The sequence below is a fragment of the Pleurodeles waltl genome, chromosome 5 (assembly GCF_031143425.1).
Source record: "Pleurodeles waltl isolate 20211129_DDA chromosome 5, aPleWal1.hap1.20221129, whole genome shotgun sequence".
Classification (NCBI taxonomy): domain Eukaryota; kingdom Metazoa; phylum Chordata; class Amphibia; order Caudata; family Salamandridae; genus Pleurodeles; species Pleurodeles waltl.
The window spans coordinates 1,131,512,255-1,131,525,237 of record NC_090444.1 but is presented as its reverse complement, the minus strand read 5'-3'; the positions used below and the strand labels follow the sequence as shown (position 1 = coordinate 1,131,525,237).

The 12,983-nt window shown below is 42.5% G+C and overlaps 1 protein-coding gene across 3 annotated transcripts in view; it reads left to right on the top strand.

Annotated features, from left to right (window-relative positions):
- Positions 1–3,501, top strand: part of LOC138296312 (zinc finger protein 75A-like) — a 78,855-nt gene extending 75,354 nt beyond the window's left edge. For all 3 annotated transcript variants that reach the window (XM_069235338.1, XM_069235339.1, XM_069235340.1), the window contains one exon: positions 2,415–3,501. In XM_069235338.1, the coding sequence (XP_069091439.1) occupies positions 2,415–3,010 (596 nt within the window). In that variant the 3' untranslated portion in view covers positions 3,011–3,501. The remainder of the gene's footprint in view (positions 1–2,414) is intronic.
- The last annotated feature ends 9,482 nt before the right edge of the window (positions 3,502–12,983 follow it).

The window sequence follows — 12,983 nt, the reverse complement described above, 5'->3', positions numbered from 1 at the left end:
TGTAGATAGATATATCTACATAGATATATCTATATATATAGATCTATATATATATATATATATAGATCTATATATATATATAGATCTATATTTTTAAATGGCCCCCAGGGAAACCCTACAACAACTAAAAAAAATATTGCCCCCACAGGGGGTCGCCCTGCCCACGGACGAACCCCTGTCCATTTATTTTTCTTTAAAAAAAAAAAAAAATAATGTAGCCCCTTAAAAAAAAATATGCCCCGGGGGGGGGGGGGGCGGCCCGTTTTCCGAGGGGGCCGACCCCCCCAAGTGAAATCCCTGGTGTCTAGTGGTGTTTCCTGGCCCCCGATCGCAGCTGTGCTGCAATCTGGGGCCAGGAAACACTTTCAGGAAGGCCTCGTAAGAAAGGGGAGAGTCTCCCCTTTCTTACGAGGCCTTCCCGAACGTGGAGAAGGCCGTTTGTGGCCGTTTTCACCATTGGAGCAGGAAGAGGCCGTAAGGCCGCTTCCTGCTCTGATGGGGAAATCCACAAAGTGACGTCAGCCCGCCTCGCGGCGCGCTGACGTCACAAAGGGGCAGGTGGGGGGAGACACGGAAGAGCTTCCGTGTCTCCCAGGGAACAAAAAAAAAAAAAGCCTCGGGTGCGACGCCCCCGAGGATTTATTAACCTCCTCCCTGGTGTCGCCCACTGGTCGTGACCCGCACCAGGGAGGTAGTGCGGGCGTCGGCCAGTGGCTGACGCCCGCATCCAAGGGGTTAAGGAAGAGCTGCCATAGTAGAGGAGATGGCTAACAGCACCAATTGCTCAGGTTATGAAAATACTGGAAGACTGAAGTCAGACGTAAAATGTGGTGATCAAAACTGCTTTATTGCAGGACATTACACTTTCTTCAGAAGAGTGTGGGCCATTTTCTGTTGGGGTAGATGGGTTTCTTTACGTTAGTGATGAGCATGGAGAACTAGGAAAGTAATATGTTCACATAGGCAAAATACTCAAGACCATAAAGTCCTTAAATCACCGCCCATTTATGACTGTGGTAATGTAAAATTCAGTTTATATTAATGCTCAGCAATAGACTTTCACAGTTGCTGGCCTCCTGAATCCATGTATTGTATTTTTCTGGCCAAAAAAGATGCTACCAGAAGGGTCTGCCAACAAGCTTAGGATGAGTGGAAAGTTAACCGGTGTTGCCTTCATTTCCCTAGAAGGGTTCTGGTGATGTATTTGGTGTGAGTACGAAGATGGTCAGGCTAGATTCAGTGGAAATAACATTTGTACATGTTTTTGTGCCTTCTTAAGAAGGAGTTCCTGCAGATGTTGCAAGAATGCAGAACTATTATGTCTCTGATGCAGTAATATTGCACCCAACCAACAGATAACTGTGAAAATTGTGGACTACTTGGGTCACCTTTCATATGTTCACATAAAATTACTTTTCCACAAGCCTACTAGTCTTCAACTATTAGCCCAGTTTAAGTAATCTAATTGCTGCCTGGGGTCCCAGCTTGGATACAAGGTAGACTTTCACAGAGATTCACCAGAATATTTTATTGAAGTTAAGTCCATACAAGACGTCTGGAGAGAATGTAAGTTGTTGATAGCAGATCTGACTTCCTTTCAGCTACTTTATGTCAATGGTCAAAGTGAAAAATAAATATTTTAAGTGTTAAAATGTGTCATGTATAATTTCAAAGTGCCTACAACCGAGTGAGGGACAGCTGAAGATCTGTGCTATCACTTTGGTGTAAAACCATGCTTATTTCAAATGTGTGTAATTGTTTGTGGTTATACATAGCCCTGTGGAGGTGCTATGAGGTAGGCTATGGGTGCTCCTGTGTTTCCTTGTTACCTAGTCAGTAGTCTCTACAAGAATTCTAGAAGGAGCGGTGGGACATAGGAGCAGGAGTCCCAAAACAGTGAAGTAACATTTTGTTACATATTTGCGGTTACAACACAGTTAGTTTTTTTCTTGTTTGCGTTTTAACATGCATGTGCTTCATTAACAAGCACTTGCGATATCCAACTTCAAAAGAATGACTGTACAAGAGAGACCTTCGTCAGACTTTGCTATCCAAAAGCCATTAACAGCTTACTGTTGCATGATCGTCTGAGACCAACTTTGCTATCCAAAAGCCATTAACAGCTTACTGTTGCATGATCGTCCGAATTCAGCCTCCTTCAAGAGGCTGTTGACAATACATCAGAAGAAACTTTCAGTATTAAAGAACTATGAAACAATGAATTATCAATATCTTTGCATAGCAGCACATTTAATGTGTGGGTTTTCATTTTGCTCTTCTATAGCCAACTTGCAGTTAAAAACTGTCTTGAGTAAAAAAAGGGCCATATTTTATGTTGGACTTTATAATATCTCATAATGCAATGAGCAAATAGTTCATGTACAAACCTTGTTTTTTTCTCCTTAATTCAACAGATAATGAAAGCATGATTAAACAATGGAAAGACGAAGGCAATGAAAAAAGCACTAAAAGAAAAACACCATACAGAGCTCGTTTAGGAAAAATCAAAATGAGGGTGATGGACCCTGGGAAGGATTCCAATTGCAGAAGTCAGCCATGGCCAGGAAACGATGAGAAACTACAAGAAATTGAAAGTAGTTCCAATAATCCACCACATTCATTTTTACCTCCTGATAGTGACCACGTAGAACTACCTGACAACTATGTTGAGCATGAGAGCACTATTAGGAATGTAAATCCTCTTGTATGCCAAAATGAGATAACGCAAAGGAAGACACGATATTCATGTGCAATCTGCAGGAAAAGCTTCAGTGCAAAGACGAGTGTTGCTAGGCATCAAAGAACACATACAGGAGAGAGACCATTTCAATGCGCTATATGTGGGAAAAGATTCATTCAGAGTGGAGATCTGATTAGACACCGGAGATCACATTCTGGAGAACGGCCTTACCATTGTACTGATTGTGGGAAACGCTTCAGTCAGAAGTGGCACCTTGGGACACACCAGAGAATGCATGGGATCCTTTCTAAAAAAAAATCAATTTTGTAGCAGTTATCCTGAAAGAATGATTGTGGATCTAAGAAGATAGACAATCCTGTTGTACGGAACATAAGTAAGATCTCTCTGCAAAATTATCTTGAAGGACATTAGAATACAGGGCGACTAACATCAATGCATTTGTGTTTTTTTAATAAAAGACACAACAGAGAGTAAACTGAGAAAACACAAGTCAGTCCTTAGAATTATAAATACGTTGATTCTATATTGCCAATTAGTACTGTACATGAAGAAGTTGAAAGCTAGGAAAAGCATCGAGACTCCAGAAAAATGGAGACCAGTACTACTGAATTAGTGCCTATTGTATATACATACAGTAGAAAAATGTTCCCACCCAAGATTTGACCATCTTTTTAATCTAACAGCTTAATAAATGTAAGCGAATTGGTGAAAAACAATGATTGCTAACAGCTGTGTTGCTTCTCTCGATTTGTATTTCATCTCAACATTTTTATTACTAAATAAACCTCTGTTGACAACAATTGTAGTTCCAGATTATCAGAAGTTGTAGTAAACGAGATGCCTTAGGCAGAGAAAATAAAATATTCCCATTACCAGTACAGCAGAACACCTTCAAATAATATAATTAATTGAAGTGATTTGTAGTAAAAGATGACTAGAGAAAGTAATTTAAAACAGTTCGATATTTGTGCTAATTTGTACTATGTTAGGCCGCCTTTAATAAATCTTTGTCACACCTCTCAGACAGATGTACTTACCACACACACACAAATCCAACTAAAAACAGACCCCCAGATTCAGATCATCATCACTTACAACACTACAGTGCAGGAGTCCGTACCATTTTTTGATGTGCATCACTACCTTTACTCTTCTTTTTAATATATCTAATAGAGATTGCTAGTCCTGTTTTCAATGTTTATTTTTGTGTGGATTTTAGTTGTGTTTACAGTGTTTTCCAAACCATTTGAAATCAAATCAAATTGGTGCTTATCTGTGTTCATTTAGCTGCCTAACTCAAAAAAATAGGAAAGACTGTGTTTGTCCAGTGTTTACAAAACATGTTTTTTTCGCAGTGATTGTTATAAAGCACATATTTAATTTATAGGACAAGTAATGCAGGGTGTGTAGTATCTTCATACTAGTAGTGTTTGCAGGGGTCGTGTGATAGACTGTTTTAGGCATGGAAATTTATGTTTTGCACTCTCTCACGCTCACATCTCATTACCCTCTGTCACATATGATAAACTTCTCTATAGTGTAAAAAAAATTAGATCAGGCCTAAAACCTGCACCTTTTAATCCGAGCATACAAAACTAGAGGACACAAAAGAAAGAAGAAACTCTATTTTAGTGACAGCCTTAAACAACAGAACTCAAGCAGAATAATCTTGGACTATTCTTTTCAGGACGCTATGGTGGCGCTATGCCCTGCGCCATATTTACAAGGTGGCATTAGGCCACTTTTTGTGGCTCAACGCCACATTGTAACTACCATACTTTCACACGCAGCCCTTTGCACGGAAGGGGAGTGCAATGGGTGTTGCTGTGGGCGTACTACAGCAACACCCATTGCATTTTGACGCTGCCATAGATTTATGAGTTTTGGTAAACCTGAGGCAGCGCCAAAATCTAGCGCCACCCCAGGGATGGCGTTAGCAAGGCGCAACAAGGAGGAATACTCCTCGTTTTTTGCTATTTCTAATTGTGCTGCATTCCACAGCACGCAAAGAAAGGGAAAAATGCCAGACATGATTTTCTATGTGCAGGAAGGTACACCTTCCCACACATAAACAATCACAACCCTCAACGCAGACATCCTTGCAAGATTGTGCAAGGATGCCAGCGTTGGGGCTGGGAGCTAAATATAGCGCCAGCACAGGGGACAACACAGGGGTGCGCCATATTCAATTAAATACGGTGCATCCCTGTGCTGTGAAAATGACAGAGAGCGGCGCTGCGTTCTGTCATTGTCCTATAAATATGAGCCTTAGTCTTTCTTGCTGCTTGCTACCCTGTATAACAAACATTGCATTGGCCTCTTCAGGGAGAAATACAAATGTCTCATTCTCGCTTATCTTTCTTTGAATGGGATTTTAGTTTTTGGCTCTGCAGGTGTTTATCAGTGTTTATATGTTTACCCTGATAAAGGCTATTTCCATTTTGGTGGGGTTTTATTGGTAATTATAGGTTGAAAAAAGCAGGATAACAGATAGATCGATATGTAATAATGACTACAGGTGGGCAAAGTCTCAGAATCTTGAGCTAGTGGGAAGGGTTGAAATCTTATTGTGACTGGATGATCCAGTCGGATTTGTAATGAGATGAGGTAATTGGGTCCAAACCACTTAGATTTTACGCCTTTCCTAAACCGAAATGAAGTGGTCTGCCTTCAGCACTGGGTCAGTCAGTTCTCTTGATCTCTCTCCATGTTTAATCCTTTTGAACGATGGTTGGGTGATGATGTTTGCTGTTGATCAGTCATGTTTTCTATTTGGAACATACTGTAGTTGTAGGAAAGTGGAGTATTATTTGGTGTGGGGGTTAGTCCTCACCATGTAATACTCTCACAATATCCCAGTGATGGTCCTTGCTTTCACACTAGTAAATCCTTAGCTCAGCCCTGGTAGTATGGCAAAGGGAAGTCAAGCTTTACTTAGAGAAACATGTGTAAAGCATTTCAGATCACCGACATTGATGATAAGTAATTGATAATACTCAAAAGAAATCAGACACCAATTTATAAAAATGGATCTTATTTGTATCTTAATTTAGAAGTGAATCGATATAATCGGAGTTGTAGATTTTGGAAGCAAATTAAATCACAGCAGAGTTGGCATATAAATGTTGAACTGAAGTCTATGGAGAAATATCTCTGGTTGCAAAACAGTACTTAGAAAGCGAGTTGTATGGAACCCACACAGGGTTAAGATTGTGCAGTCCCTAGGACCAGATCATAACAGATCATAACAATCAGTTCAGTTTTACCTGGTCCATGACGTCCGGGTGCAGAGTTGTCCTGGCTGTCCATGGTGCTGAACAGGACTCACGTTGAAGTCAATGGCAGGAAGCCACTGATGACAAATGATCACTTGGAGGTCGAGCTGCAAGGAAACCTTACAAGGTTAAGGTTGTGCGTGTCCTAGAACTAGACTAAGAAAGTCACTTCAGTTCTACCTGGTCCGTTGCGTCTGGATCCAGAGTTGTCCTGGCTGTCCGTGGTGCTGAACAGGACTCACGCTGGTGCTGATAGTACCGCTTACACGATGGTGCTGACAAAAGGATGCAAAATCTCAGCTGGGTTGCAGATGTCGGGTGCAGGCTGCATGATGTGCCCTGCACTTGCAGCATCAAGTGTGGGGGTTAGTTACGGGACTGGCAATCAACAAGCCTAGACAGCGGTAAAGATGCAAACATCCCATGGGAACTTCCCGTGGACCACGGGGAGTGACTTAGCAGCCTGAAAATTGAAGGGGTCTAGTGCCACTAGTCCAAGAAAGTCTGAGGGTGGTTCTTGCCTCTGTCATTGTCCTTCTGGTAGGAAGAGTCGAGTTTCAGCCAAAGGCGAGGGTCATTCACACAGTTCCTAGTCTGTTGCCTTAGGTGCAGAGTATCTCTCTTTTGCCGAGGTGCAGTGGGCAAAGTCCAGTTGTCAGTGATGCAGAGCTCTTCCTGGTCCTTCTTCAAGGTTTGTTGATCAGAACTGAAGTCCCTTAAATCCTTGGTGTAGGTGAGATAGGGATGTGGAGACGAATGGCCAATGGACAGCTAGCTCCTACAGCTAATCTGCTCCTGAGGTGACCACATCCAGTGGGGTAGGTCACCTTTAGCTACCCAGAACCCTCTATTCTGCCGCTCCTAAGATGGCAGGAATCAAAATTTAGTGCACAGACTGGGCTGCTCACCCCAGAGATGTGATCACCCTGCTGAGGGTGTGCACTGACCTGCATTCCTAATGTGCCTGGAGGGCTGTTTCCTGCACTGGGGCACCGCACAGATGATTATCGGGGGCAGCGAAGCCTTTGAAGCTCACCTCTCTAATGGCTCTAGTCACTAGTCCAGCTGGGGTGCGGGAGGCATGAACTCCTTCCTGCCTCAGCCATTGTCTCTGACTCTTGGGAGCACTCATGCTGCCTGGCAGTAGATCTGAAACCTGTTTTGAGAGGGGCAAGTGGGAAAGCAAGTTGTTTGACACCAAACTTGACATATCTAGGCGGTACAATAATGGAGTTAGCAGCCCGGATCTTCCCAGGCTTAAGTCCCACACTATCCTATGGACTGTCCTGCACTTACAGTGAACTTTATTGGAAAGGATACTACAGAGCCATTAAACTTGTGCTTACATGCCTCCACCTTAAATATGCAATAATGCACCCTGCTTCCTGGGCTGCAGAGGCCTCCCTTAGGGGTGTCTGACATACAGTGCATGGTGAGGGCACTATCAAACTCAAGCAGTTTGCACCGCTCTGGCAGTATGCAAAGACAGGCCAGCCATCAGCTATTTGTTTGGGTCTCCTAGGGTGGCACAAACTCTTGCTGCAGCCCTGGGGACCCATTTACCACCTATGCCCTGGTACCATTTACTAGGGTCTTATAAGGGGAAACATCTTTGCCAAACAGGAAATTACCAAGTCGACAGACCAATTTAGAGAGAGACCACAGGCACTGGGGCCTGGTTAGCTAGCTTCCTGTGCACTAACAGAGTCATACACATACACATCAGCATTGGGGCAAAAAGTGAGGGATGACCATACCTAAAGGGGCACTTTCCTACAGTGGTGCATTTATGTGGAGGCAGATGTTTTTAGAGTTTGAATATCTTTGCAAATTCAGTCCTTAAGGATGGCTTTTTTGCAGCTATAACAATTATACTTGCTAATATCACTTTGGACCTATGCAGCTTTACCTTGACAAAAATATACTTGTGGATAGGCAATGCACCTGTCCATGGACCTGGCCATGCAGTTGCCCTTGGAAGTGCCAGGACATGTGGTGGGGAACTGTAGGAGTACATACCTATATTACAGTATGATCTTTTGTGTGCTTTCAGCATATAGGGTCACATGAAGTATACTTAGAACAGTACTACTGTTTTTGCTCATCTGCTCTACATCCACATTTGGGTGCAACCATGTAGGTCAGGTTAAATGAAATCAGCAAAATAGAAATTGACCATTGGATTCTTTTTCTTTTCACTAGTATACATTTTAATTTCTTCTTGTTCATTGAGCTTCCCAATGTGTTTGACCCAGAGCCTCAGAGTCACACTTACTTGTCAGCAGGCCCTACTAAAGAAAAATGCTAGAGCTGCTTTGTGACAAAACCCTTTAGGGCCTATTTTCATTGCAGGTCAACAGCAGTTTGAAATGTCTCACTCATAATAACTTGTAGACTTTGCTCAGTTTCCAGAAGACATTAACTTAGTACATATGCTGACATATGTGCAGTCCGTCAGCCTTTAAGTTGACTCTTTAGTTTCTCCATCTCTTACTTTTTTGCAACAAAAAGAAAGCAAGATAGTTATCCTTGGTGTAGTTTGCTTTTCTTTCTTGTTCTCTGTTTTATAGATTTACAGTGACAAGCAGAACAAAGGTATTTATGGCAACATGTTTTTTTCCACTCTAAGCACTTTTAGAAGTTAGAAACCTTCTTAATGTTATAGTGCACCTTTTGTTTTAAAAACTGACTTGTGTTAAACTGCTTTGAATACAGTTTTGCAACAAATGTTTAACAGATACGGACTACAGCTTCATCATAGACCATCTTTTGTAATTTCACTATTGCATTAATAGTAAGATATTAGGGTTATTTAAGTGGTTGAATATAAGAGTAAAAGGCTAAGGGTCTGGAGTAGGGGTAAGGGCTTATAATACTAGGGTCAGGGGTAAGGTAACGAGTATATGATTAATGATGTAAAGGTACAGGTAAGGATACGGTTAAAGGGGTTAATGTAAATCAGGTAGATATTGGCATTAAGGTAAATTATTAGGGTATTGGGTAAGGGTGAGATGTTATGGGATAAGAAGATTTGAGGAATAGTAAGGAGAATGGTAAGGTTAAAGGTAACAAGGTTAGGTGATAAGAGTGAGGGGCTAACGTTTCAAATGTAAGATGGCTAGGGATTTAAGATATAAAGCAAGGTAAGGGTGTAAAGATGAAGGATTAAGGTAAGGCTAAGGGTTGGGGTGAATGGTGAGTGAACGGGGCAATAGATTAAGGGTGTAAAGGTTAGGGATAATTGGCAACACGATTAGGAGTGAGAATTAGAGCTAAGAGGTGAAACATAAAGGCAAGGTAGTATAATAACAGGGTAAGGATGAAGTTTTATGATAAAACGTTAAGGATTATGGATAAAGGTTTTATAGCAAGGGATAAGAGGTTAAGGATATAAAGGTGTTAAGTATATGGGTTATGAGTAAGGTGTTAGGGGTAGAAAAGTAGGGTTTTACGGGAAACAGCTTATGGGATGGGGAGATTTTTGGTCACAAGACTGTGAATTATCAATTCTCATGAACATTCAGCACCATTATATTAAACGACAGAGTATTCCAGTCTTGCCGTCACTATCTTGTATTGTTTGCTAAACTACCAATAAAATCTGTTTACAAAATAAAAAAGGTTAAGGGGGTATGTGTTTTAGAGGGTTAATTGTGAAAACAGTAAGATAAAAGTAACAAGGTAAATAAATAATGAGATGGTGATGATGAAATGGTAAAGAAGTCTACTTCTTTTAGCATACGTTTGCTCAGTAGGGTACAACAAGCACTCTTTTCGAGTGGAAGCACACATTTTTTATCTCATTCAAATTAATGTAGAGCAGAAGATCAGCACATGAGAGGTGCAAAGCCCTCTCTTTTACAACACTTCTTAAAGCTGTTTTTCTCATAATTATAAAGTGTCTGGCCAACGGTTGTGCTGTCAAGACAGACCTAAAAAAGGGCTTACCAACAGAATGACAAGGATAAGGTAAACAGTAAAAACCTTGCCACAAGGTGATAGGCATACTAACAGCAAGAAAGGAAATGGTATGTGTTCTAAACACAGCAAGCCCACATCAACTCCTGAGTAGGCTACACAAGCTTCCAAAAGACAGAGCCATAGGTCGGCCATTCCATACAGACAGTGAAGAGGAAGTTGGAACTACCAGTAAGTAATCAAACTATTAACTTCTTTTTCACTTCCTTATTCAAGCCCTTACTAATGTGAAGATATAGACAAGGAGACATACATGCAATCCAGGAACCAACGACACACAAAGGTACAGGATGCATTTCACAGAACTAGAGTGCAACAGTAGAGTACCAAGAATGGCAGAGACAAACATTTGAAAAAAGATAAGTCTCCCCCTCCATAACCATAAATATTGCAGATCAAAGGGACAACAAAAAAAGGAAAAGGCTCAAAGCAGCAGCACAGACAGCCAGTAGAAGATCATAGATAAGTGCACTCTATCCTAATAGGAAATGTCGCAGGAGAGGGATAGGCCATCAAGAAGACAAGCCTAAATCACCAACTGCAAAAGAACACAGATGGCGGAAGGTCAAGGTGAGCCGGGCCAATTCCAACAAGCCATCGAAAAACCGATGCAAGCATCAGGGCTGTAAGCAAATGCCTCTTTTGCACCCCCACATTTTTGGACTGATTCTGCTGGTGTTTCATCTCAGTGTCAGTGTTCTTACGCCTTACAAGGTGTACATTGAATTGGCTATCCCCAGTTGGCAAGTATTGACTTACTTATAAGTCCCTAGTATATGGTACCCAGGGTATGTAAGGCAGGGTATACACCAAGGGCAGCAGCACTGATTTTGCCACCCTGTGTGTGACAAAGTACAAAGTGGCTCCCAACCTGCCACTGCAGACTTGGAAGAGCAGTGTTCACACTGCTAGTTCGACTTTGCCATTCAAACCAATGGCAAAGACACCACTTCCCTTAACAATATATATCAGTCTTCCCTAGGGAAGATCTAGAGAGCCCTTTGGCAGGGAGTTGTATATTATTAAGTAGGTCATATAATCTTTATATATGTCTTAGCAGCAATTCCTCCTAATTGTTGTTTTGCTGTGGAAAAGTTAGCAGCCCTGTTGTCTAGTACAGGGTTACCGGCTGGCACCCCAGCCTGGCTAACTTCTGAATGGGACAGTCTACCTGGGTACTGTAAGTTATCAAATCATGGCATTAGATTTGGCATACCTCCAAGGTCAAATTTAATGTCACTATTAAGGTAATGAAACATTTAGAAAGTTGCCACTCTGTGCCCCAGCTGGTCCAGTAACCTCACATGAGCACTGGCCAAAAGACAGCTTTCTGCCCACCTGGGGAGTAGTATAAATGACTCCCACCCTTTAGGAAAAATAGAAGCTTACTGCAGGGTGAAGCCTTACCTCCCCTTCGCACAAAGCCACTTTGGGTACTAGCCCAAAAGGCGAGCTTCAAATGAGAAGCTGCCTTTGGTGGATAAATGGCAATCACATTCCTGAGGGGCTGCCCTCTGTTCAGGTAGACGGACCGGTGACAGGGAGGTAGAGGGGGAAACCATTGCCCAAACTGGTTTTCCCATGGGCATGGGGCCCACAGCTAGCCACCCTTCAAGGGTGGGCTAGCAAGGTCCTAACAGTTGAGCAGGGTGCCAACATCTTGGGAGTGGACAGAATAGTGCACTCTGGGATCGTTAGGTGCCGCACATTGCTGGAAAGTCATCACCAGAAGGTAGAGGACCTGGTAGCCCATTGGCAAGTGACCACGTGGCCCCTTAGGGTACTTTTCTGAGATAAATATGGCTCCCTGAACCTCAGATCATGTTGTAACTAGAATAAAGACCAAGGAAGGACTGTCCTGCTGACCCCCAGACCACACAATGAGAGGCTAAACCATCTGCTGGACTGCACCTGGGGCATCTTGGGCTAGCAAAGTTGAGACTGTGCCTGTTGCCCCTGGCCCAGGGAAAAGTTGTGCTCTGGCCTAAGACCAAAGCAGTGACTTCACAGATCATTTGACTGATCCCCTAGAATCAGCTATAGGGACATAAGAGCTGAAGAAGCCCAAACCGGCAAGTTGGTAGCCAGATCTGGAAACAAGCTGCTGACTGTTGCTGGGAGCCCAAGAGACCAATCTTCGATAGCTAAAAGTTGCATCCTGGGCAATCTGACCTGGGAGTGCTGTCAAAGTTCAGTTTGGTCGTCCAAGAGGGATACTAGACTCCACTAAAATATTTCACTCCAATTGCTGTGTCTGGAGACCTGTGGCCCAACAGCAACTGACCTTCCACTGTGTTAACAAGGACTTTGTGGAACCCCGACTTCTGTGGTCACAGTCACCCACATCACTCGTGGGCTAAGGGATCACTATAAAGGCCTCCCCATAGACCATACTGCAATCAGAGCATCTTTGAGCATATTTTCATCCTGTATCTCCAGCATCAGGGCCACTCCATTAAAGTCTATGGTGGTCGTGCTGTAAAGTTTGGAACTGGACTGGAAAATGCTCTAGTGGCCAGGTGCCTGTCCAGATCTACCCCATTGTCTCTCAAGACCTTCATCCTGTTGGATTTGCTCACCCAAGCCAGGCGGAGAAGCTGAACAAACGTTTCCAAACATTTGAAAAGGTTCCAAACATTTTGTTGAGCAATGCTTGTTTATGGTTGAAATTAAAATTGATAAAACCTTCGAAAATTCATATCTATGGAACCCTCCAGTGGATTTTGCTAACCTTGGACTCTAGAAATGTATAAATATATCATTTATTTTTTTAAATTGGTGTGTTTCTTTCGTGTTGTGTTACTTTCTTATTTTGTTGTTTGGTACTGTTAAATGCTACACACAAAGTTCCATCATGCAAGCCTTGCTGCTTGTAAGCCGTTGCTACCCAGGGTTGAGCTTAAGATTGTGAAATGAGCCTGACTGGACCCAAGACAGTTTATACGAGTGTATTTCACAGTAAGTCTCCCCAGCCACACCATGTAATACACCCGGATCCTCACAAAAGGTGATACTAAATTAACAATAAA